The 25,721-nt window shown below is 52.3% G+C and overlaps 1 protein-coding gene across 2 annotated transcripts; it reads right to left on the bottom strand.

Moving 5' to 3' along the window:
- Positions 1–2,278: 2,278 nt before the first annotated feature.
- Positions 2,279–23,910, bottom strand: GNG12 (G protein subunit gamma 12). 2 transcript variants are annotated; one of them, XM_064719654.1, is made up of 4 exons: positions 23,820–23,910; positions 16,805–16,862; positions 6,359–6,475; positions 2,279–3,242 (listed from the first exon to the last, which is right to left on the bottom strand). In XM_064719654.1, the coding sequence occupies exons 3-4, from the start codon at positions 6,452–6,454 to the stop codon at positions 3,117–3,119; spliced, it is 222 nt and encodes a 73-aa protein (XP_064575724.1). In that variant the 5' UTR covers positions 6,455–6,475; positions 16,805–16,862; positions 23,820–23,910; the 3' UTR covers positions 2,279–3,116. The 2 variants fall into 2 exon arrangements, with proteins under 2 accessions (XP_064575724.1, XP_064575725.1); XM_064719655.1 differs by lacking the exon at positions 23,820–23,910 and adding an exon at positions 19,954–20,039.
- Positions 23,911–25,721: the final 1,811 nt, after the last annotated feature.

Raw genomic sequence — 25,721 nt, forward strand, 5'->3', positions numbered from 1 at the left:
CACCATTAATATAATTGTTTGAAATTCGAGTGTTTTTTGGGGTTATGGTGTTCTTGTTTTGTGTTTTCTTTTTTTTTTGAAATAAAGTGTAAAATCAAACCTTTGGCCCGGGCTTTGATTTCCTCGCTCTGTGAGTGCAGCAGCCACAGGGGCTGAGCAGCAGCTGCTGCTTCCTCCTCTGGCCATGGGCAAGGTCCTGTTGAGCAGCTCCAGTGTGGGTTCATTCCCGGCCCCTCCCAGGCAATTACAGGCTGAGGCAGCCCATGTGCTGCAGGAAATGTTGGGAATGCTATTCATTTATTTATTTATTTCGTTTGCTTGAACGCTGCCACAACAGGAGCTTAAAAAATAAAATAAAATTAAAAAGGGGCTTTGCTGCCAAGGTTTCCGTGCTCCCGCAGCTCCTCCATGGCAGGAGGGAATCCTCATTCCCTGGGGAGGAAAACCTGGCCCAGGGTTTCTTTGCAGGGATTTGTTTGCACCCCCAGCTGCTCCTCAGTGCCACGGCTGGGCTGGCACAGGTGGCATTCCTGCGAGTGGCAGGACAATGCCTGGGGACAGCGGTGACACACAGTGTGCCCAGCCCGGCCAGGAGGGGAGCCTGGACCTGTTCTCCCACTCCTGGGATGCTCCAGCACGAGGCCACCCTGTCCCTGTTGTCCCCATGTCCAGCCCAGGTGTCACCCTGTCCCTGTTGTCCCCGTGTCCAGCCCAGGTGCCACCCTGTCCCTGTTGTCCCCATGTCCAGCCCAGGTGCCACCCTGTCCCTGTTGTCCCCGTGTCCAGCCCAGGTGCCACCCTGTCCCTGTTGTCCCTGTGTCCAGCCCAGGTGCCACCCTGTCCCTGTTGTCCCTGTGTCCAGCCCAGGTGCCATTCCTGTCCCATGTGTCCCCTCGGTGTCACCATCACCCTGTGCCCATCCATTGTCCACCTGTTGTCCCCTGTGTCCAGCCCCAGGTGCACCCTGTCCCTGTTGTCCCCATGTCCAGCCCAGGTGCCACCCTGTCCCTGTTGTCCCCGTGTCCAGCCCAGGTGTCACCCTGTCCCTGTTGTCCCCGTGTCCAGCCCAGGTGCCACCCTGTGCCCGGTTGTCCCTGTGTCCAGCCCAGGTGCCACCCTGTCCCTGTTGTCCCCGTGTCCAGCCCAGGTGCCACCCTGTGCCCAGGGACACTGCAGCAGCAGCAGATTTATTTCTCCAAGCTCAGATTAAATCCAAACCCCTCTGGTTCTCCCAGTGTCCCCACACCACAAACTGGGGGGTCCTGGGGGCACCTGTCCCAGCGCACAAATTCTCATTTTTCTCCCCAAATCATCACAAAAATTCTCATTTTCCTCCCCAGATCAGCCAGCTTGGCCAAGTACAAGAGGGGCAGCCCCATGGTGGGTTCTCCCAGCACCTGTGGATGCAATGGTTTCATTTCTTTTTAAAAAATAATCTACAAGGGCAGAGTCTGCATTTACCCAGATTTTACAATCCTTGTTCATTCTGAGGCTATTGATGGCAAAAAGCAAAGTGCAAACACAACCCCTCCAGATTTCAGTGTACACCACATTTTAAAAATGGCAACTTTACCAAGAATCCCTGGATTAAACGCTGCCAGATTTGTGCTGGATCTCCAGGCAGGATCCCACATCTGGATCAGCAGACACCAAAACATCCCTGCAGCCCCACCAGGGGTCTCAAACCAAACAAAAAAATCCCAATTTCTTCCCAGATTCCTGGGAAAACAGCCACCAACAGCACGGGGCCCCTTCCCTGCCCAGAGCCCCCTGCAGCTGGGCACAGCTGGATCCCCTCAGCCCCAGCTGAGCAATTAACAGAGTCACTAATTGTGACCAGGGCTGTGACAAACACACACACACACACACACGGTGAGGAGGAATTAGTGCACAGCCACGTCGTTGGGTTTTTTCAACCGCCACTAGAAAAATACCCTGATTACAAAAATAATTAGCAGGCAAGCAGAGGGGAAGCAGCAGGTTTCTCTGTCGGGCTGATTTCTGGGGCTCTGCCAAAGAGATTTGTCAAGCAAAGTTGAATTTTTTTTTATTCTCTATCAAAAGTGGGTCTATAATTCCATATAGCAATGACAAATGTGCAACATAAATGACAAGTGGTTCATGAATTCTGCAGATATCCTCCCAGAAATGCAGGGTTCTGGCAGATGCCTTCAGCTGCCTGCACAGGAGGACATTTGCAGCCAGCTGAAGGCAGGATTATTTTTGAACCCTTCAAAATTTGCTGTTAATATATAAAGTTTATATGTCTGCACACACACACAGAGAAAGACTTTTTTATTATGTGTATATATAAAATATATACTAGATGGAAAGGCCCTCAATTATAGATGCATAACCACAAGCTGGAGCTAATTTGGCATTTTTCCTGTTTAAAAATGGATTTTTTTATAAAAATGAGTCAAGTTGTGACTCCCTGCTCAGAACCCAGCTGGGATTGGGAGCGAGGGCAGCGTTCCTCCAGCTCTGCCAGGGCACTTCCAGCCTCTCTTTCTTTCCTCATCTCTTTGAGGATGTGTTTTATACTAACAGAGGTGGTTTTTTGAGAAAAAAACGCAGCAGAATCCAAGCTGGAAATTCTGCTTTTCCAACTCACAGAAAGCAGGGGAAACATCCCTGATTCCCATCTCTGTCCTTTGAAAGCCCTGGGATGAGAGGCCAGCAGGAGGAAGGCTGAGGCAGAGCTCCCTGGAGCTCCCCAGCAGCTGCTACAATCATTTTGCAAGGTAGATTTTGCTAGAAAATGCACTTTGAGCGTGCCTGTGCACAAACAGGTGCCAGGCATCACCCCCCCAAAAAAAACAAAAAAAAAAAAAAAAAAAATCCATAATTTTATAAAATGTAAACCCAGTGATTCCATCAGGTCTCTACAGCTCTGCTTTGTCTGCAAAGCTCAGGCAACTTTGGTCGTGCTGGAGTTGGCAAATGGCACCAGGACCCCATTCCCTTGGGCAGGACAGAGAGGCAGAAAGCTCCTAAGGGGGACAGGGCCAGCAGGAACGCCTTGGGGAGCTCAGGGGGTGCCCACGGGGTGCAGGTACCTGGGGGAGTGGTGGTGCTTGGCCCAGGGGCTGGGCAGCAGGAGCTGCCCCCCTGCCCTATAACAAAATGCAGGTTTTCTTGTCCTTGAAGGGGTTCTCGGAGGCTGGGATGCCCATCAGCAGGGGATCCTTCTTGGCGTGCTCCTCACAGTACAGCATCAGGTCAGCCGAGGCCTTGGACACCTGCAGGGCACAGGGATCGGCAAAAATGGGGTTTGATGTGGAGATGGAACCAAAATGGGGCACAGGAATCAGCAAAAATGGGGTTTGACATGGGAATGGAACCAAAATGGGGCTCAGGAAATCAGCACAAAGGAAATGGCACCAAAATGGGGCTCAGGAATCAGCACAAAGGAAATGGCACCAAAATGGGGCTCAGGAATCAGCAAAAATGGGGTTTGTCATGGAGATGGCACCAAAATGGGGCTCAGGAATCAGCACAAAATGGGGCTTGCCATGGAAATGGCACCTGAATGGGGCTCAGAAAATCAGCAAAAACGGGGTTTGTCATGAAAATGGCACCAAAATGGGGCTCAGGAATCAGCAAAAATGGGGTTTGACATGGGAATGGCACCAGAATGGGGCTCAGGAATCAGCACAAAGGAAATGGCACCAAAATGGGGCACAGGAATCAGCAAAAATGGGGTTTGACATGGGAATGGCACCAAAATGGAGCTCAGGAATCAGCACAAAATGGGGTTTGATATGGAGATGGAAACAAAATGGAGCTCAGGAAATCAGCAAAAATGGGGTTTGACATGGAGATGGAACCAAAATGGGGCTCAGGAATCAGCAAAAATGGGGTTTGACATGGAGATGGCACCAAAATGGGGCTCAGGGATCGGCAAAAATGGGGTTTGACATGGAAATGGCACCAAAATGGGGCTCAGGAAATCAGCAAAAATGGGGTTTGGCATGGGAATGGCACCAAAATGGGGCTCAGGGAATCAGCAAAAATGGGGTTTGACATGGGAATGGCACCATAATGGGGCTCAGGAATCAGCACAAAATGGGGTTTGCCATGGAGATGGCACCAGAATGGAGCTCAGGAATCAGCAAAAATGGGGTTTGATATGGAGATGGAACCAAAATGGGGCACAGGAATCAGCACAAAATGGGGTTTGACATGGGAATGGCACCAAAATGGGGCTCAGGAAATCAGCAAAAATGGGGTTTGTCATGGAAATGGCACCAAAATGGGGCTCAGGGCACAGGGAATCAGCAAAAATGGGGTTTGGCATGGAGATGGCACCAGAATGGGGCTCAGGAATCAGCACAAAATGGGGTTTGACATGGGAATGGCACCAAAATGGGGCTCAGGAATCAGCACAAAGGAAATGGCACCAAAATGGGGCTCAGGACACAGGGAATCAACAAAAATGGGGTTTGTCATGGAAATGGCACCAAAATGGGGCTCAGGAATCAGCACAAAATGGGGTTTGCCATGGAGATGGCACCAGAATGGGGCTCAGGGCTGGGAGGGAGCCCCGTGGGGTGGCAGAGGGGCCGGGCACGCTCTCGCCCTGCAGGGCTCTGCCTGCTGGTGTGATCCCAGGGATGAGGGGAGGATGGAGCCTGGGCCCTGGGGCTGCTGTGACCCCAGGCAGGGATGGGCCCCAGCTGGCTCCCACAGGGCTCTGGAAACAGGAGGGATTCACAGCACCGCCATCACAAACCTGACATTTCCTAACTACACCCTAAGCGCTTCTTCACCTATCAGCTTTTACCATACCATAAATACCTTAAAGCCAACCATCCCAAATTACCCCTCGTGAGTCCATCTTTCATAATTCCATTTCTCCAAAGTATCTAGTCTTATCTACAAAAGCACCCTTTAGAACTTCTTTCTAGCTCCATTTCTCTCTCAACAATATCTATCCTATTCCATTTCTAAATCAACACTTCTTATCTCAAACTTTACACACAAATCCACACTATGTGAGCCTTCTGTCAAACTAAGAATTCTCTACACATCCATTTCCCACAGGGCTTCAAAATAATTCCAGGGGGATTTTCATCTCTCCTGGAGGGACAGGACAAGGGGCAACAGCTTCCTATTGCCAGAGGGGATATTGGGTGGGGTATTACCTACAAGAAGTGGATTAATTTATTATCATTTATTAACAATAAATATTATTATTTATTATTACTATTCACTATTATTTATTATTCATTGTTTTACTATTATTTATTATTTATAATAATAAATATTATTAATAAATATAATCAATATTAATATTAATAAATAATATAAATAAATAAATATATAAATAAATTTCTATAAAAATTAATATACTTTATAAATATACAAAATATTCTATATATAATTTTAATATATATATGTAAATATATATTTCTATATATATTAAAATATACATTTTAGATATTTTATATATTTTATTATTTCTATATTATTTTTGCTCATATTATTTATATATTATTATGATTATATATATTGACTATCAATAAATTATATTATTTATTATTTAGTATTATGTATAATTCACTAATATGAAATATTATTTATTATTATTTACTATAATTTATTATTTATTAATAATTTTATTTTTATTAATTTATTATTTATTTTATTATTATTAATAACTATTATTTGTTATTATTTATTGCTCATTATTTGGAATTCTTGAGTTTTGAGGAGGTGAACGCTGAGCTGTGGGTGCACAAAGACACCAGACCCACACAGACACTGTGCAATGTCCCTGTCCTGCAGTGAGGAGGAGGAGGAGGAGGACGAGGAGGAGGAGGAGGACGAGGAGGAAGAGACAGAGGAGGACAAGAAGGAGGACGAGGGGGAGGACGAGGAGAGAGAGCACGAGGACGGACGAGGACAGGAGGAGGAGGAGGAGGAGGAGGAAGAGGACGAGGAGGAGCGAGGAGGGAGGAGCCGAGGACAGGACGAGAGGAGGAGGAGGAGGAGGAGGAAGGACGAGGAGGAGGACGAGGAGGAGAGGAGGGACGAGGAGGAAGAGGAGGACGAGAGGACGATGAGAGAGGAGGACGAGAGGAGGAGGAGGAGGAGGAGGATGAGGAGGAGGAGGACGAGGAGGAGGAGGACGAGGAGGAGGACGAGGAGGAGGATGAGGAGGAGGAGGACGAGGAGGAGGAGGAGGAGGAGGAGGAGGACGAGGAGGAGGACGAGGAGGAGGAGGAGGAGGAGGAGGACGAGGAGGAGGACGAGGAGGAGAAGGACGAGGAGGAGGACGAGGAGGAGGAGGAGGAGGACGAGGAGGAGGAGGACGAGGAGGAGGACGAGGAGGAGGAAGAACCCCTGAGCTCACCTTTATCCTCTCGATGGAGGCCTCGATGCGCAGCTGCTGCACGGTCCTGCGGGCCTGCGCGATGTTGTTGCTCGTGGTGGCTGTTTTGCCTGACATTTTCAGAGGGGCAGGGGAGCTCTGCAGGGAAACACGGGGGTTGTTATTGCAGCAACTGCTGCTACGCACAGGCACCCACCACACACGCTGCAAAAAGGGGTTTTAAACGTGGTGATTGTGGCATCCAACAGGAGCAATCAGCCAAAAAACAGCTCTGAGGTAAACACACTGCAGAGAAAGGCACTGAGCTGCTGAGCTCTCAGGTTAGGCCCTTTCTGACCCAGAGATGGGGCAGCTGAGAGGTGGGGTAAAAACTTTTATTCCATTTCCAGTCTCACGAGAAGGCTGGGACAACACAGATGTTACAACTCACACCATCAGAAGCTGACTGTTTTATATGTTTGACAATTCTCACAAATTCATTTCCCACACTGTGCAGGTTTCTGAGGCTGTGGCACAGCTTGGGCCACTGGATCCCCCTGTGCAGCTTCCCCTGGGCTTCCAGAGGGTTCTGGAAAGCCACAACATCCCTGGGAGCTGCCCCAGGACAGGGACAAGCTCCTGCAGAGTGAGCCAGGGTGGAACCACAGGATATTGGGGCTGGAATATCAGACCATCCAGTCCAACCATGCCCAGCACTGCCAAGGCCACCCTGCCCTGTGTCCCCAAGTGCCACATCCACAGGGGTTGAAATCCCTCCAGGGATGGGGACTCAGCTGTGCCAGGGCTGAGGAACATTTCTGGGGACAAACACCACCCCTGCTGATAGAAATGCCATGCCTGGCTGATAGAAATGCCACCCCTGGCTGATAGAAATGCCACCCCTGGCTGATAGAAATGCCACCCCTGGCTGACAGAAATGCCATCCACACTGATAGAAATGCCACCCCTGGCTGACAGAAATGCCACCCCTGGCTGATGGAAATGCCATCCCTGCTGACAGAAATGCCACCCCTGCTGATAGAAATGCCACCCCTGGCTGATGGAAATGCCACCCCTGGCTGATGGAAATGCCACCCCTGGCTGACAGAAATGCCACCCATGCTGATAGAACTGCCACCCCTGGCACAGGCTGAGCCCAGCACCCCTGGCTGGTTCTCCACCTTAGTCCTGAGTGTCCCAGGCCAGGCTGGATGGGGTTTGGAGCAGCCTGGCACAGTGTGAGGTGTCCCTGCTATGCCAGGGGTGGCACAGAGTGGGCTCTGAGTCCTCTCCCAACCAAACCAGTGTGGGATTCCAAATGATCCATGTCTGCAGGAAGCTCCAGCCCAGCCCTGCCCGTGTCCCTGGCCTGTGTCCCAGCAGGGCCCTGCTGGCTTTGCCCAGCTCCAGGAGATGAGGGGAGCTGTGTGTGAGCCCCTCAGGTGTGTGACAGCTCCTGTGTGTCCGAGGGGGACACACTTATGCCAGAGGGGATATTGGGTGGGGTATTACCTACAAGAAGTGGATTAATTTATTATCATTTATTAACAATAAATTATTAAATGATTTTTATTATTACTATTAGTATTAATTATTATTGTTTTTAACTATAAAATTTTATTAGTTATTATTAATAAATATTAATGCTATTAATTATTATTAGTTTAATTAATAAAACAGTACTAATTAATATATTAATTATAATTAATAAATATATATAATATTTAATATTAATATTAATATTAATATTAATATTAATATTAATAAATACTAATAATAAATAAATAATAATTATATAAATAAATTTATATATTTATGTGTGTGCCCCCAGCCAGCCCCGTGCCCTTTGCAGGCTCAGGTTTCCCTCACCCAGCCTGGCAGCAGGGCTGCTCCCCAGTGCCAGCCCAGCAGGCTGGCAGCAGCATTTTCCTGCTCCTGTTGGCAGGGGACATTCCTTGGGAAAGCTCAGGGCAGGAATGCTGGGGGAGGCACAGTCACTCCTCAGGTTGGGCGCCGCTAAAAACTCATTTCCTGCAGTGAAAGAGATCCCCCTGCAGATCCATGGGTGCTCCCAACCCTGGCCTTGGGCACTGCCAGGGATCCAGCTCTGGGAATTCCATCCCAGCCCCTCCCCAGGAACAATTCCCAATTCCCAATGTCCCGTCCAGCCCTGCCCTCTGGCAGCCATTCCCTGGGTGCTGTCCCTCCATCCCCTGTCCCTCTGCAGCTCTCCTGGAGCCCCTTGAGATGAAAAATGAATTTTCCCAGCAGGAAACTCCAACAGGCACTGCTGGGCTCCACAGGAACCCTGCCCACAGAGCCCCAAGCCCCTCTCTGGGATAACAAGGAGCTGTTTCACGTGGACACAAAGCACAAATCCACCACAAATGGAGCCCAAAGTCCCACCCAGCCCCTGCAGCTTCCCCTCACAACATTCAAAACCTGCAGCGTGAAAAACCCAACACACAGCAATTCGTTTTTGTCCAGTAACAAATACAGCTCTGAGAGGACAGCTCAGGAGCTGCTGATTCCTCTCATTTTAGTACTTTTTTAAAAAAAAAGGTTAAAAAAGTTGCAGAATTAGAAGATAACCCATTATCCTCTCATTTAACTGAGGAAAGGCCACACTCAGCCTTCCCTCCGAGCCCCAAATTCCCTTTTGCCCCTGGAGCTGTTGGATTCTCTGGATCCCTTCCCACCCTACATGGACTGACCTCCTTAGGAAAGTTCCAGTGCTTATTTTCCCAGCTGCTTAGCTTTGTTAATAAATGAGATGCTTGGAAAAAAAAAACAAACCAAACCAAAACAAGCCAAACCGTAAGATTTGAAAATTAAATTGCTGCGTTTGCCCATCTCCAAACAAACAGGAGCTTTAATAGCCCTCCTAAGATTACTAAACCTCTTCTGCAGGGAGATTTACAGCAACTAGGTCAGCTGCCCATAAATCTGTTTTCCTTCCCAGCTCCTGGCAATGGATCCGGGCTGCAGCCATGGGATTTCTCCCAGGGCACCCCAGATTGAACTGGAGGTGCCAGAATTCTGCAGGATGGGGTTCAGAGCCCTGGGCAGGGTTTGCTGGGCCAGGAGGATCTGCCAGGAGAAGAAGCTGCTCCCTGAAGAAACAATCCCTCATTTGGAGAGGGCACAGCTCTGATTTCTAGGAAATGATCCCTGGTGCTCAGCAGGCAGCCCTGGGAGCCTCCCCCATCCCAAAACCTTCCCTTGGGATCTCTGGGGTGTCCCAGCTCCTCCTTCTGTGCTAAATGCACCAAAAAATGAATTTTCAACATGTTTTTCTGTTCACCACCTAAACCAAAATGTGGCTGGTGATCCAGGCCAGGCTGGACAGGGCTTGGAGCCACCTGGGACAGTGGGAGGTGTCCCTGTCCTGGCACTGGGTGGGATTGCAGCTCCTTTCCAGCCCAAAGCACTGCAGGATTTCCTGCTGGGACTCAGGCAGGAGGGGTTCCCTGTGGGGACACTGGTGACAAGCTGGGTCCCCTGGCTGTGACACAGCAGAGCAGGGCCTGGCTGGTGGGCACAGAGATTCCCAAAGCCCAGAGCAGCTGCAGGCACGGCTGCAACGCTCCCCTGCCTCTGACTCAGAGCCTAAAAGCAGACAAAGGATCAGAGCCAGAGCAGCCTCCCTGGCACCACCACCCTGCCATGGCAGGGCCACCTCCCGCTGTCCCAGGGGCTCCAAACCCACCCAGCCTGGCCTGGGACACTGCCAGGGACACAGCGACAGCCACAGCTGCTCTGGCACCTGTGCCAGGCCTGCCCACCCTGCCAGGGTGTCCGGTTTTCGGCTGTTTGAAGGGCCTGGAAGGGCCCGGGGTGGCCTTGGGGCAGCCCGCGTATCAAAGGACGAGAAGAGGCTTCAGTTCTTCTTTCGGTCTTTATGTTTATTAATTGTTTATCTAAAAGATTTTCTTTCAGCCCGACAGAGCTCTGCTCAGCAGCCAGCCATGAGCACACTGTGCTGCCCTCCGGGCGGTCACCTATCTTTATACCCATTGTTACGTGTACAATATTTATCATTTTTCCCCAATCCTTTTTATTCTTATTGTCCGGTGCACTTTCAGTAATGACCAATCCCAAAGTGCCACCATCACCACAGAAGATGGAGGAGAAGAAGAAGAAGAAGAAGGACAGGACACGCCCCAATTCCTCCATCTTACTTCTCTAAACCCCCCTGTACAGAAATCCTAAACCCTGTGTTTCACTCTCTAATTAACTGATCCCTTCACCATTCACCCCGGTGAAACCCTCCTGTCCTCATACAGGTGTCGTCTCCTGTGTAGGATCAAAGTCCAGCCACCAGACACTTCTGGAACATTCCAGGACTCCCGAGCCCCCCAAGGGTGCTCTCGGTGACACCTCAGTGCTGAGGTGCTGAGATCCCACACCAGGGAAGGGTTTATTTCTCATTCACCCACTGCAAACTGCACAGGAGGATTCCCACCAGCCACACGCTGCCAGGGGAAGCAAAAAGCACAGGAAACTTGCAGTGCACCTCCTGCAGCCACACCTGCACCTTTTCCTGGCTCAGAACACCTGCAGCCAGCTGGAGCTGCCCCTCTTGCAGGGAACAGCCCTTTTTTCCAGGCCTTGCCCCATTTCTTTCCCCAGGCTCTGGGTAATGAGGTTGCCATGCAGCAGATCCCCAGATCCGCCTGGGCTGCCTGCCAGAGCCCAGCTCCAGCGGGATAATTAAACTCTGGACTGTCTTATTTACTCTCTCAGATCCAGGACTTGTGAGGCACCTGCTGAGGGAAAGGTAATTAAATCAGCCTGCTAAGGCAGGGCTGGGGATCTGCTGGAAATCCCAGCAGCTCTGCCTGGAACTCAGCTCCCAGTTTGCTCCAGTTACACCCAGCCAGCTCCTACTGGAGCCAGGACAGACCCTCAGAGGTGTCTTGTAACTGCTTCTTTGAAATAAAGCAGGTTTTGAGGTGAATAACTCAGAATTTGGATCAACAGAGCAGGCTGGGGCAGGACAGACCCTCAGAGGTGTCTTGTAACTGCTTCTTTGAAATAAAGCAGGTTTTGAGGTGAATAACTCAGAATTTGGATCAACAGAGCAGGTGGGGCAGGACAAACCTCAGAGGTGTCTTGTAACTGCTTCTTTGAAATAAAGCAGGTTTTGAGGTGAATAACTCAGAATTTGGATCAACAGAGCAGGCTGGGGCAGGACAGACCCTCAGAGGTGTCTTGTAACTGCTTCTTTGAAATAAAGCAGGTTTTGAGGTGAATAACTCAGAATTTGGATCAACAGAGCAGGCTGGGCGAAACACAAACCAACACCAGTGACAATATCAGCACCTCCAAGCGTAACACCCTGCCAGCCCCTGGTTTTCCTGCCCTGGTTTTCCTGCCCTGGTTTGTTTTCCAGCCCCTGGTTTGTTTTCCAGCCCCTGGTTTGTTTTCCAGGGCTGCCAGCAGGGATCTAAAGTTACAGCTGACCTGCAAATGCAGGTTCCAAAGGGCTCTCCCTTTGCAGAGCCACTGGAGCCCGGCTGGGCAGGGTGGGAAGGAGGATGGATGTGCCAAACTCGCCCAGGAAAGGGCAGGAAAAGGACACGGGGTGTTCCCAATGTCCCACTGGCCCTGCACACCCTGCAGGTCCCTGGGAATCCATGGAGCTGCTCCATGGAATCCAGGCTGGAGCAGCTCCAGCCCGGAAATGTTTGGATGCTGCTGCCTGATAAACCAGAAACAATCTCCACCCTGGGAATGATCCCACTTGTCTAAAATACACAGCAATGGGGGGAAAAGAGGGAAACAAGCAGCTGGACAAGCTCAGAGCTGCTGCTCCCAGCTCGTTCCCAGCCCTGAGTTAGTTTCAGTAATTCACCATGAGTGCTGCAGGTCTCCCAGTGACACCATTCCCAGTCCTGCAACCTCCCTGCTGTTTGTTGGAAGACTTTGGAGCTGGGTCTGGTTTGTCACCACACTGACACAGGCTCTGGTTGTCAGTCCTTCCTCCCTGGCATGCTCTCATCCCGCTGCCTTCAGCTGGCACCCTGCAAACAATTTGGTAACACCACCAGCAAACCCCAAATCCAGCTGCCCCTTGTAGCAGCTCACACCCCCCAGAGCTCACAGGAATAAAAGGAATAAAATTTTGCTTGCGCCAATGCAGGGATTTGTCGGGAGGAGGAAGAGGGGATGCAGGGAGTGGCACCAAGCTGAGGGAAATCCTTATGGAAACAGGGAGAAGGAGCCCCAGCGGCCCCTGGAGGGGTGGCAGGAGCAGGGGGTGATGGCAGAGGCTGTGCTGGCCCCTGCAGGGGCAGAGAGGAGCGGGGTGAGGCTGCCCTGGTCTCAGGGTGCTCTGGTCCCTTCCCAGGAGCCCTGCGGGGCCGGTCAGGACTTGAACGCCGGGGTTGGTTTTCCTACAGGGCACCCTTGGTGTGGGATCTCAGCACCTCAGCACTGAGGTGTCACCGAGACCACCCTTGGGGGGCTCGGGAGTCCTGGAATGTTCCAGAAGTGTCTGGTGGCTGGACTTTGATCCTACACAGGAGACGACACCTGTATGAGGATAGGAGGGTTTCACCGGGGTGAATGGTGAAGGGATTGGTTAATTAGAGAGTGAAACACAGGGTTTAGGATTTCTGTACAGGGGGGTTTAGAGAAGTAAGATGGAGGAATTGGGGCGTGTCCTGTCCTTCTTCTTCTTCTTCTTCTCCTCCATCTTCTGTGGTGATGGTGGCACTTTGGGATTGGTCATTACTAAAAGTGCACTGGGCAATAAGGGTGAAAGGTATTGGGGAAAAATGATAAATATTGTATACGTAACTTTGGGTATAAAGATAGGTGACCGCCCGGAGGGCAGCACAGTGTGCTCATGGCTGGCTGCTGAGCAGAGCTCTGTCGGGCCGAGAGAAAATCTTTTAGATAAACAATTAATAAACACAGAGACCGAGAAAAGAACTGAAGCCTCTTCTCGTCCTTTGATACGCGGGCTGCCCCAAGGCCACCCCGGGCCTTTCCAGGCCATCCAAACAGCCGAAAACCGAACACCTTGGGAGCTCGGGCTTTGTCAGGACTTGCAGAACCTGGAAATGCTCCCAGTCCAAGGCAGGAGGCCACGGCTGGCACTGAAGGTGGGGGCAGGAATGAACAGCTCAGCTCTGAGCAGGCACGGGAGCACAACCGGCCACAGCAACAGCTGAAACAACTCCACAGCAGCAGCAGCACCAACTCTGGGGAATTGAGCCATTCCCCAGTTTTGATCTCTGATTTTTCAGGCCTCCAGTGGAAGAATGTGCTGGAGGAACCTCAGTGTGCCTGGCTCTGTCTCCAGCCCCAGTGCTGCAGAGGATTTGGGGGCGCAGTGGGAGCTGAGGTGTCCCCTGGTCCTGCACACCCCCCGAGCACAGCAGCACCTGGAACAAGGAACCCAGGTGGGCTGGGAGAGGCACAGAGCCCCTGACAGCCCTGCAGGAGCAACAAAGGAGCACCCAAGGGTGCCCCTGCCCACCTGAAACCCAAATGGAGCTGCTGCACCTCCCCAGCAAGGAGCTGCCCTGCCCTGGCAGGCCCAAGGACCTTGGAAAGCACTTGGGAAGAATGGATGATTATTCAGGGTGGAAAGGAGTGGAAGGGCTGTGTGGAGGGGAGCAGCCTGAGCTGAGTGCCTGCAGCAGCTCTGGGAAGGCTGGGTGCCATCCCACCCCCACTGGCACCTTCACCTGCCCACCTGAAACCCAAATGGAGCTGCTGCATCTCCCCAGCAAGGAGCTGCCCTGCCCTGGCAGGCCCAAGGATTTTGGAAAGCACTTGGGAAGAATGGATGATTATTCAGGGTGAAAAGGAGTGGAAGGGCTGTGTGGAGGGGAGCAGCCTGAGCTGTGTGCCTGCAGCACCTCTGGGAAGGCTGGGTGCCATCCCACCCCCACTGGCACCTTCACTGGGAGCACTGGGAGCACTGGGAGCAGGCAGGCACATCCCAGCGCTCCTGCTGGGCAAGGAGGGAAGGGAGGGAGCAGCAATTCCAGCCCAGCAGCCCATCCCTGCCCCGGCCATGCTGCCAGCCTGGTTCCTCCTGCCCGCAGCCCAGGGGAGAGCCCAGGGCTCTGAGCAGGGCCGTGCTGACACCCAGTGGAAGCTCCGGGGCTGGAGCCTTCTCCTCCTGCCACAGAGAATGGAAATGGAGCTGGGCAGCAGGAAAACAGGACACTGAGGGTGGAGCAAAGCAGGGATTCCAGATGCTTTTGGGTCCACTCTCTTCTAATGGTGCTTTTGTCCCATCCCCAGAAGGGTCCAAGGCCATGATGGAGCAGCCTGGGATGAGGAGGTGGCCCTGCCCATGGCAGGGGTGACACTGGATGGGCTTTGAGGGCCCTCCCATCCCAGATTCTGGAATTTCACGATCCTTATTCCCCACACAAGGAGCAGAGAGACAAGTGGTGCAGTATTCCACAGATTTCTGGGAGCACTGGATGGGCTTTGAGGGCCCTCCCAACCAAATTCTGGAATTTCACGATCCTTATTCCCCACACAGCGAGCACAGAGACAAATGGTGCAGTATTCCACAGATTTCTGGGAGCACTGGATGGGCTTTGAGGGCCCTCCCAACCAAATTCTGGAATTTCACGATCCTTATTCCCCACACAGCGAGCACAGAGACAAATGGAGAGACAAATTCCACAGATTTCTGGGAGCACTGGATGGGCTTTGAGGGCCCTCCCAACCAAATTCTGGAATTTCACGATCCTTATTCCCCACACAGCGAGCACAGAGACAAATGGAGAGACAAATTCCACAGATTTCTGGGAGCACTCCGAGCCACTCCTGCCCTTTGCAGACTGAACACAACACCCACAGTGCAAACTCCCCAGGAAAAATGGGTTTTTTGCCCACAGGGGGCACCCATGACCTCCCTGCTCCCATCACAGGCAAGGAGGATTTTTCCACACCTACCCCAAACCAAGCTGTGAGCAGCAGCTCCCTGCTTGAGCAGGTGAGAAGGGCTGGATTTTTTAGCAGGACTGGATTTTTAAGCAGGATTCAGGTGAGATTTACAGGCACAAATATCTTATATGCACTAGAAAAAGTTTAGGTTTGGTGAAAGAAAGGAAGATCCTGCCCCAGGGCTCACCTCTGGCAGCTGCAGGACCTGCAGAGGTTTTGGGGAGGATTGGGGTGCAGCACAGCTGGAGGGGCTGGGGGAGCTCAGGCAGCTCAGATTTCAAAGCCAATTTTGCAGCAGAAAAGGCCCAGCTCTGCTGCCATCCCCTCCTGGAGCGAGGCTGGATGAGAATTGGGAATTGTGGCAGATCCACCTGGTTTGCACAGGGTGCTGGCAGTGCAAACACAGAATGAAAGCCCCCTAAAGCACAGAACATCCATTTGTGATGTTTCCTCCTTCAGAGAATTTACACTTGAGAGTACTGAGAGATTTTACACTAGAGATCCTTTTTTTTTAAATTATAAATAACGCTGCCAGTGTCTTAATTGGGGATTAAAACCCTTAATGATGTGAAATGAAAGGAAACAGACAACTCCCAAGATCTTCAATTGGACTTGGTGTTCTGGGTGTTTAATTAAGGCTGTGCTCCTCCATGGCCTTCCCTTTTTAAGTTATTCCAGCACCATCCTGCTGATCAAACTGGGCTGCAGCCCCACTGTGGGATTCTGTCAAACCCAGTGCACATTCTGGGAGAGGAGCAGAGGAAAAACCTACTTTTGCTTTCCTCTGCATTTCTCCTGACTTCACTTTTTGTACCTTCAGCACACACAAAAAGCGACTTTTTAGATCAAGGTTACTTTGAAAAAACATCTGAGCAGTGTTATTTTAGAGACACTGGAGAAGGCAATGAACTGCAGGGCACAGAAGGTCCCTGCTCCTCCCCACAGGGGAAAGGAGGGAAAACTCCAAAGAGACATTTGCAAAGAGACTTTTGAGCTGCATGAAAATCAGGCTGCAGAGCAGGAGAGGGCTGTGCTGGCAGCTGCAGCCTGGCCCCAGGCTCTGTGACCTTCAGCAGATTCTTTGTCTGGCACAGATAAAGCCTGGGATGCTCTGGGAGAGCCCCGCGGGGCTCAGCTCCAGCAGCTGGGGAGGTGGGAAGGATTTCAGCTCCTCCTTGGCTGCAGGAATTTATCCAGGTGCCTGTTTTTAAGGATGGGGGGGAATATAGAATAATTTGCGTTTTTTGATGGTCAAACAAAACACGTGTAGCACAGCAAAGCCACAAGTGATGAAGATTTGCAGGCTGGTAAGAAATTCCCCCTAGTCAGGGGAATAAACAAGGAAAAGCTTAATTTCTGTGGGAAAAGCAGGTTTTCCTGCCCCCTGAATCCAACCCAAAAGCAGTCAGGCAGTTAAAATAATGAGGTGAAAAGTGTCAGCAGTCCTGCCAAGGACTTTATATTTGTTCTGCTCCAGAATAAAATTAAATCACCAGGGTTTGGGACCTGTCATGCTGCTTTGTGTTTTGCATGAAATAAAAGAACCAGAGTGGACTGGAAACTCACCTACATAGGCAGACCTGCTCCCTGTCCAGCTTGCCTTGATTTTATCGGTGTAATGATCCTGAAACAAGAATAAAATCAAAGTTATAAGGATTTCACTGCTCAAGGAAGCTAAAGCTGGGGGGGGGGATGGGTTGGCACTTGTGGCATAATGCTAATCACAAAAACAATATTTTGAGATTGGAAAATCCACCTTAAACCTGGAGCAGCCTGGGATAGTGGAAGGTGTCCCTGCCCAAGGCAGGGAGTGGGACTGGATGGGATTTAAGGTCCCTTCCACCATTCCAGGATTCCTTTGGCCCTGGAGCTGTCAGCCTGCAGTGATGTGTCCTCACAGCTGGGTGTCAATCAGTGCTCAGTGTAAATCTGAGAGCTCACATTCCCTGTGCAGGCCTTGCACGCCCAGAGAAACCTGCAATTCTCCCAGCCCTCACATCCCTTCAGGCCCTGGCAGGGCTCTGAGCTCTCCTGCATCCTTCTCCTCTCCAACCCCAGCCCCTGAGGGTGTTGGAGCCATCAGGTGATGGGAGCTGGGGGAGAGCTGGAGCAGGGAGAGGATTTACAAATAAAATCACCCTTCCCTTCACCCTGCTGGCTGTGCTGTGCTGCTCAATCCCTGCAGCCTCACCCAGCTCTGTGCCAGGGGCTGGCAATGCCCCTGGCACCCTCCCTGGCATTCCCAGTGCAGGTATCCCATATTGATGGCTTTGACTCGATCTTTAAGAGTGGAACTGGGACCAGAGGCACTTCCTGAGCTGGCACAGCCAGGGCACGGCCAGGGCACGGCCAGATCCGGGATTTCAGCCTTTGGCATGGATCCAGCCTGCACTGCCAGCGCTGCTGCAGCCCTGGCACCCAGCCCTGGGCTGCTCCGTGCCCACCACAGCCATCCCTGCCCTCATTCCCAGGGAAGGAGGAGGCAAAAACCCACCTGAAATTCCCCAGGGACGGCCCTGAGCGAGGAGGCAGCTGTGGTAATTTACTTTGGGAATTTTAGGAGGAATTAGAGACAGGAGTTTTGAATTGTTTTGGATGATGTGGTTTGTTTTCCTTGTCTTGTGCATAGGCAGGAAGGGGGAATTTGGCTCTTATCATTACAACATGGTTTAGAAGGTCTCAAGACCCTTAGTTATAAGGCTTTTTAAGGAGTTATTGACTAATAAAACACTGCCAACACGGATATTTATGTTTTGACTCAATCTTTAAATATTTTGTTTTATGGACTCATGCTACAGTGTAAGCTCTTTTAGCCAATCATGTTATGGCACACAAACTTACAGTGCTGCATTCTAAACTCTTTGTTTACTTCTGTAATTACTTTTACTTTTTCTATCTCTTAAACTCTAAAACTGTGAACTTCTTTTATTTAGCTAACATGTCTCTGCTTTAAACTATAAATCCACATTCTCGCTTCTGGCACCTCCGTTTAGGAGCCTTTCCCAAGGTCTCAGACCAAATCCCGGGTTTAATTCCAAGCTTTGGCTCACAGGCCCAAAGTTCTGAGAGTTCCCTGCATTTCAGATTGCAGCAGGCAGCACGGGCAGTGTTCCCATTACAATCACACCCCACTTCCCGTGCTGGAAACGGGATCACACTTTTAACAAGTGCTGCTCTAATCACTGTGTGGAGGAGGAAAATAAATTGTGCTAAGGACAGCCTGCCTTGCCACAGTCCTTGTCCCTGTGCCAGGCTTGTCCTGTCCACATCCAGCAAGGAAACCAAAATAAATAAATGTGACACGTAACCTCCTGCGGGGACGTGTGACTGCTGCACAGAATCAACGCTGGAATGGAAAAGCTGCTCCTCTGCTTATCTGTGCGACATCCCAACCTGCTCACAGCCCCTGGACACTGCCAGGGAAAAACAAGAAGAGTTTTTGAATTGGCTTGTGCACCCTGAGGGGGAAGCAAACACAGCCACAAGAAGCAGGAATGGTTTGGGCTGGGAGACAGCTGCAGGGATGAGGCAGCCCAAGCCCCTCTCCAGTTCACCTGAGCACTGATTCCAGCTCCTGGGGCTGCTGCTCCTGCCTAATCACAGCTCCTATCAAGCCACTCATGAACCCAACAAAGGCAGCATTGCTGGCATAGTTTGAGGCTGCAGTAATGCACCCCCTGCAAAAGCCTCCACTCAGTGCTGGGGAAGGAATAAATCAGGGAAGGGCACGTGGGCTGAGGAAATTCCACGGCTGGATGGGCCCCAGTCCCTGTGGCCAAGGCTGGCAGCACCAGCCAGCTGCTCCTGCTCTGCAGCAGTTCCAGCTGCAGCTGCAGCATCCCTGCTCTGCAGGAGGAATCCCTTGACATGTGAACCAGATTCAGCTGGGAGAAGGATGGTCCCTGTCCCACAGGAGTCAGCGACACTTTCTGCTCATCCCAGCTCCAAGCTCAGACCAAAAACCCTCCCCTTGGGAGGGGGCTTGAAGCTACAAACAGCTGAAAATGTAATTTGGGATCTGCTCAGAATTATTCACAGCAACCACAGAATGACAGACTGGGTTGGGTTGGGAGATCAAAGCTCACCTCATCCCAAACCCTGCCATGGCAGGGACACCTCCCACTGTCCCCAATGTCCAGCCTGGCTTTGGGCACTGCCAGGGATCCAGGGGCAGCCACAGCAAATCTGGGCACCTGTGCCAGGGCTGCCCACCCTCACAGGGAGGAATTTATCCCTAATATCTTGTCCAAACCTGCCCTATCTTTCTATAGCAGCAAGGGTAGGGTCCCAGGACATCCCCCTGGAATTCTGCTGGAAACTGGAAGGGAGAATGTTCCCTCCTCAGCTTACAGCACCAGGAAAGCTCCTGGTTACAGGCTCTGGGGGTGGCTGGGCACAAGGAAAACCCTCCTTTAGATGGGAACACCGGACTAAACCTCCCCCATGAGCTGCCAGTGGCTCTGCAGAGGGAATGGCTCTGCAGAGCAAAGGGGTGATGGCACAGAGCAGCTGGATCAGGGAGCAGGCTGGGAATGCAGGCTGGGAATGCAGGCTGGGAGTGCAGGCTGCTCCCTTCCCAGCAGGGCTGAGAGGGGCTTTTCCACCTCCAAACCTCAGGAGAGGCAGGAGAACAGCCCCTGCACAGGCAGGGCTCCTCAGAGCAGGGCAGCAGGGCTTAGATCAAACACCCACAGCAAAGGGTGCCAGAAACTCACCTGTCCCTGCACAGCACGACTGGAAATCCATGGGAGAGGGATGGGAAGAGAAAGGGGGTAAACAAAGGGGAGCAGGGCTGGCTCAGCCTGAGCTGAGGCCAGTGTTTAAACAAGGAGCTGATCCCAGCAGCCTCAGCTGCTGCAGCACAAATAACCCTCACAACACACTTTCTTCCCTTTCCCTCCTCCCCCTGGAACTGCAGCACATGCCAAGACGCTGATACGGACACAGGAAGCTGAATATAAACACATTGCCTGTTTTACCAAATATTCAAAGGAACACAACTAAAAATACTCAGCTGCTGGTGTCCAGGAACATCCCAAAGCTGGGATCCAGCCCCAGCCAGGGAGCTGGGATTTGGGGCACACTGAACCCCAGGCCCCAGCTTCCATAGAATCCCAAATGGCTGGGGTTGGAAGGGACCTTAAAGATCTTGTTCTGTTCCCCTGCCATGGCAGGGACACCTCCCACTGTCCCAGGTGCTCCAGCCCCAGTGTCCAGCCTGGCCTTGGGCACTGCAGGGATCCAGGGGCAGCCACAGCAAATCTGGGAATTCTATTCCAGGGCCTGCACACCCTCACAGGGAACAATTCCCAATTCCCAGTATCCCATCCATCCCTGCCCTCTGGCAGCCATTCCCCCTTTCCTGTCCCTCCATCCCTGTCCAAAGTCTCTCTCCAGCTCCTCCAGGCCACACTGAGCTCACCCCAAAGCCTCTCCTCTCCAGGTGAACATTCCCAGCTCTCCCAGCCTTTCCTCCCAGCAGAGCTGCTCCATCCCTGGCACCATCCTGGTGCCTCCTCTGGACCCCCTCCAACAGCTCCAGGTCCTTCCTCTCTCTGCAGAGGTGTCAGCACAACATCCAGGAGTGGATCCTCTCCTCCCCGGGGACACCTGGCTGGAAGGGGCTCAGCAGCTCCCCAGTCAGGAATGCTGGATCCCCTGGGAATGCTGGATCCCCTGGGAATGCTGGATCCCCAGAGCCACGTGTCTCTCCAGAGGCTGGATGGACCCCACCACATCCCACCTCCCATGGGTACCCCCTCTGCTCCCCCACCCTCCTGCTCCTACCTCCCTCCCCAAAATCCCATGGGGAATCCCAGCACACCCCTGAGCACTGCTGTCACAGCCTCTGCTCTTTCTCATCAGTCCTTGCAAAACACAGAATGGAAACTTTCTGCTTTTTTTTTCCAGCTTTCCTTTTTTCATGTCGCCAGTGCAGCCTCACCGTTCCAAACTCCCCCCAGGTGATTCCTGGGAGCAGAAATGATGAGGGACCAAGAGCTCCCAACGCTGAGTGCAGGGGTTTATAAAAACAAGCCCCAAAGTGCAAAATTCACCAAGCAGCTGCACAACTCCAGCAGAGCAGCAATCCCAGGAGCCGCCACACATCTGCAGCTCCCATTTCCCAAGAAAAACGGAGTCCATGATGACTTTCAGGCACCGGGGGTGTTCCATCCCAGTTAACGGGGTTCCACTCCCAGCCCTGCCCTGCTCAGGGGGATTTCTGTGCCAGGCCACAGCGTTTGTGCAAGCACAGAGGGAGTTGCAGCAACTCAATCCTCCCAGGAAGCCGGCTCTGTGCCTGGGCCAGGGCTGTGCTGTGCTTCCCTGATAACCGCAAACCTTTGGAAGCGCTTCCCCCCGCCCCTGCCGCGATCTCTGCTCCGGCAAAGGGCACAAAGGCAAAGGCTGGGCCTTCCTGGGGCTGAGCACGGAGCTGTGCAGCAACGAGGGCCTGCTTTCACAACAGAGCACGGCCACGCAGGGACATACGGGGTTTGGGAGCTGGGGCCAGGGAATGAGCACCTTCCCAGGGCAGAATGTCGTGTTCAGCATCTCCCAGCAGCTCCTGCAGGGACGGTGGAGCCACAGAAAAAGCAGGGAGAGGGATTTTTAAATAGGGATTTTTAACACAGGGGAAGGCTCCCATTGCCAGAGGGCAGGGCTGGATGGGACATTGGGAACTGGGAATTGCTCCCTGGCAGAGTGGGAAGAGAATTCCCAGATTGGCTGTGGCTGCCCCTGGATCCCTGGCAGTGCCCAAGGCCAGGCTGGACATTTGGGGACAGTGGGAGGTGTCCCTGCCATGGCAGGGGTGGCACTGGGTGGAATTTGAGGTCCCTTCCAACCCAAACCATTTGGGATTCAGTAATTCTACTGTGTCACCCCAGGCCCTGCTACAGAGAACTCCACATGAATCTGGTTCAAATATTCCGAGTCTTTTCAGCAACAGAACCTAAAACCTTAAGAACTTTCAGTACTTATAGAAGTTATCACATTATATTTGAAATAAAACCTACAGCACAACTCAATAATTTGATTTAACACCAGTGAGACATGAGAGATCCACTGTTCTGCTGCCTGGGAGCCCAAGAAACTCCTCCAGGGCAAGAGGAGAATTTAATCTTTCAAGGAAAAATCCCCACCAGCTGGGTGATTATGGAAAGAGCTCGCCCCAGCACCAGAGCATCACTGTTCCTCTCTGGAATTGATTGCTCCTTGATTAGAGAGACCCCAAATCTCTGTGGTGCATCCCAGCCAGGATGGAATACAGGACTGAGGAGTCATTAACTCCACTCTAATCCCTCAAGCTCATTTAGTGGCACCGAGCAGCACAAAATCCTGCCACTGTCCACCCTCCACTCCCAGAACCGCGCCAATCCAGAATTTCTGAACCAATTCACACCCACAGAAACACACACAAGTCAAAGTGCCCCTGATCCTGGGGGTTCCGAGCCAATTAAAACCCCGGATAATTCCATTTTGCCACTTTCCAATTGCCACACTAATTAAGCCACAGAACCACGGAATATCCTGAGCTGGAAGGGACCCATGAGGATCATCAGGTCCAGCTCCTGGGCCTGCACAGGACGACCCCAGAATGTCACACTGAGCCCTGGCATTCCCAGGGGATCTGGGCAGTGCCCACCATCCCTCTGCAGGAAGAACCTTTCCCAAAATCCACCCTAAACCCCTCCTGACACAGCTCCTTCCTAAAAACACCAGGCTAAAACCACAATATACACAACCCTCTTTGCCCCCCACTCCCAAAAAAGTAAAGAATTCCAGCTTGCAGTAGAGAATCTCAATTTTAAAGTTACTAAAGGAACTAAAAACTTCCAAGAGTTGAGCTCGACGATCCGTGTGGGTCCCTTCCAGCTCAGGATGTTCTGCAATTCCATGATTCCGAGCAAACCTATTACTGCAACAGGGTGTGTAATCGCAGTATCAACACGAAACCTCCTGGAATAATGACGCTTCCCACTAATTAACCTCCTTCCCACACTCAGCCCACAACTCCCCGCACGTGGGAAACTTCCTCCGCCAGGCACAGCTCCGTGATCCCAAGGAAAACCCACGGGTTGGGAATGCTAAAAGCGGGGAAATTTATAGGATTTAGCTGAAAGCTGGGGCGGCCCCCGTGGAGTCGGAGCCGCCAGCTCTGGGCGTCCATCGGTGCCACGGGGAAGGTCAGCAGGGAAGGAGGCGGGAAGGAGAAGGAAAGGAAGAAAAAAATTTGCCTATTTTAGGATTATTTCTGCCTAATTAAGCACACAAATTTTTACACAATTAAGCAGCTTTTCCCTCACTCCCGCGCCACTTGTTGAACCACACCACACCCGCCGGGAACCCCCCCTCAGCACAACCAAAAACCGCTTAAAAAACCCCACAAAAAACTCCAGACCCACCCCAAAAGCCGTCAGGCACCGCTCGGGCCCGGCCCGCCCCGCCAGGCCCCGCGGCCGCAGGGGCCGGGCCGGCGCTCCCCGCTGCCCCCGCGGGGCCGGGCGGGCTGTCCCGGATGGCGGGGCTCGCTGTTCCCGGTGGGAACCCCCCTGTCCCGGGCGATCCCGGTACTCACCGAGCGCCGCTCCCGGTGTCTCCACGGGCGACCGGAGCGGGAGCGGAGGCCACGCCCACCGAGCCAAGCCCCGCCTCCATCCTCATCGGCCCCGCCCATCCCCGCGTGGCCCCGCCCCGCCCCGAACGGGGCGGGGCGGGGCCACGCGGGGATGGGCGGGGCCAGGAGAATGGTGGGCGTGGCCACGCTCTTCTCCCCGGGTTGCTGGCGGGATGGAGGATTTGGGAATTTTGGGAGTCAGGGAGGGGCAGATGTGGTATTTGCAAAAACTTGTCTGCTGCCCGGACGAGCCCGGCGTGCCCGTGCTTGTGGGGCTTTGATCACCTGGGAATTCATTTGTCTGCAGAGGGAGGGGAGGGTGTGGGTTGAAATTTAAATGCGGGCTGCTGCATGGGAGATGCAGGAAGGAGAAGAGTTGGGAGATGAGGGTGGAGAGGCAGGATTGTCCAGGGAAAATGAGGCTGCTCCATCCCTGGAAGTGCCCAAGGACAGGTTGGACAGGGCTTGGAGCAGCCTGGGATAGTGGAAGGTGTCCCTGCCATGGAATGGGATGGGCTTTAAGGTCCCTCACAGGCTGGGATTCTACAAAATTCCAGGAAAACTGGGGAAGATGCTGCGCTCATCCCTATCCCTCTGCCCAGAGTACGTCCCTATGGAGCATCCCTGCCCTGAGAGCACCAGGAAAACCTCTCTCTCCTCGTTCTTTTCCATGGTTTTGCACGCTGTTGCTGTCCCTGGCACTGCCAGGCTGCCCCGGCTCCAGCCTGTCTCCTGAGCAGCTTTTATGGGAGAGGAGATGGGATCACCAGCCTGGCCGGCTCCTCTCGATTGCCATTCCAGCTGGGAGAGCAGGGATGCACGGGAGGACCTTGTCCTGCATTGTGCCCCAATGGAAAAAAAACAAAAACAAAAAACCAAACAAAACCTTTAGGAAGACTGTAAGAAGGGAAGGAATTCCTCGTTCGATTCCCAGTTAAAAACCCAGGAATCCGGTTTTCCCGAGTGTGGCCACCAGCCAGGGAAGCGTTGCCCTCTCGTGGGCTAAAGCAGCAGCAGCTTCCCACCATTCCCTCCTAACCGAGAGCTTAATTAGCCAGCGTTAATGAACTAACTGAACTTTGTGTTTCCTCTATTAAACATTTATTTTCCTCTCCACCAGGGGCGGGATAAAGGCTCAGCAAGAGGGGATCTCTTGTTTTTCCTCCCTTTTGCTCCCTCCCAGACACTCTCCCAGCGGATGTCTCACCTTTGTCTGAAGGCAGGACCGGGCTTTTCATACCCTGGTGATACAAGCACGGATTTCCCTTTCTCCTACAAGCACAAATATTTACGTAAATGTTTATTATTGTTATTAGTGTGTGCTAGTAGCCTAGATCAGAGCACTCACTCTTAGACACTGGGAAGGAATTGTTCCCTATGAGGCACAGGATTCCCAGAGCAGCTGTTGCTGCTCCTGGATCCCTGGAATGTCCCAGGCTGGGCTGGACAGGGCTGGGAGCAGCCTGGGACAGTGGGAGGTGTCCCTGCCATGGCACTGGATGGGCTTTGAGATCCCTCCCAACCCAAGGCACTCTGAGGTGAGACACTGGGAGGGCCCTGGAGCAGTTTCCAGGGTGGAATCCTGTCCCCACCAGCATTTATCTCTGTGAACTCTCGTTATTTCCTGCACAACGAGGTTCAGAGTTCAGCCAAGGGCTGCCTGCAGTGCTCAGCCCGGGAGGGTTTGCAGCAGCTCTGCTCTCAGGGTGCACTTTGGCCAGAGGAAGCAAAGCCAGATTTCTTCTGCCTGTTTGACGGAGCTGCTCCTTCCCACCCCATGTCCCCTTCCAGGGAGCTGGGGGATTCACTGAATGAACCTGGGGAGCTTTCCCTGATGGATCATGGAAATCTGATGCTGGACAA

The sequence above is a fragment of the Zonotrichia leucophrys genome, chromosome 8, assembly GCF_028769735.1.
Source record: "Zonotrichia leucophrys gambelii isolate GWCS_2022_RI chromosome 8, RI_Zleu_2.0, whole genome shotgun sequence".
Taxonomy (NCBI): domain Eukaryota; kingdom Metazoa; phylum Chordata; class Aves; order Passeriformes; family Passerellidae; genus Zonotrichia; species Zonotrichia leucophrys.

Coding starts and splice junctions, on each gene's coding strand:
- GNG12 (XM_064719654.1), bottom strand. CDS start 6,454: ATGTCAGGCAAAACAGCCACCACGAGCAACAACATCGCGCAGGCCCGC. Junction 3,243..6,358: donor CCTCCATCGAGAGGATAAAG/GTGAGCTCAGGG, acceptor TGTGCCCTGCAG/GTGTCCAAGGCCTCGGCTGA.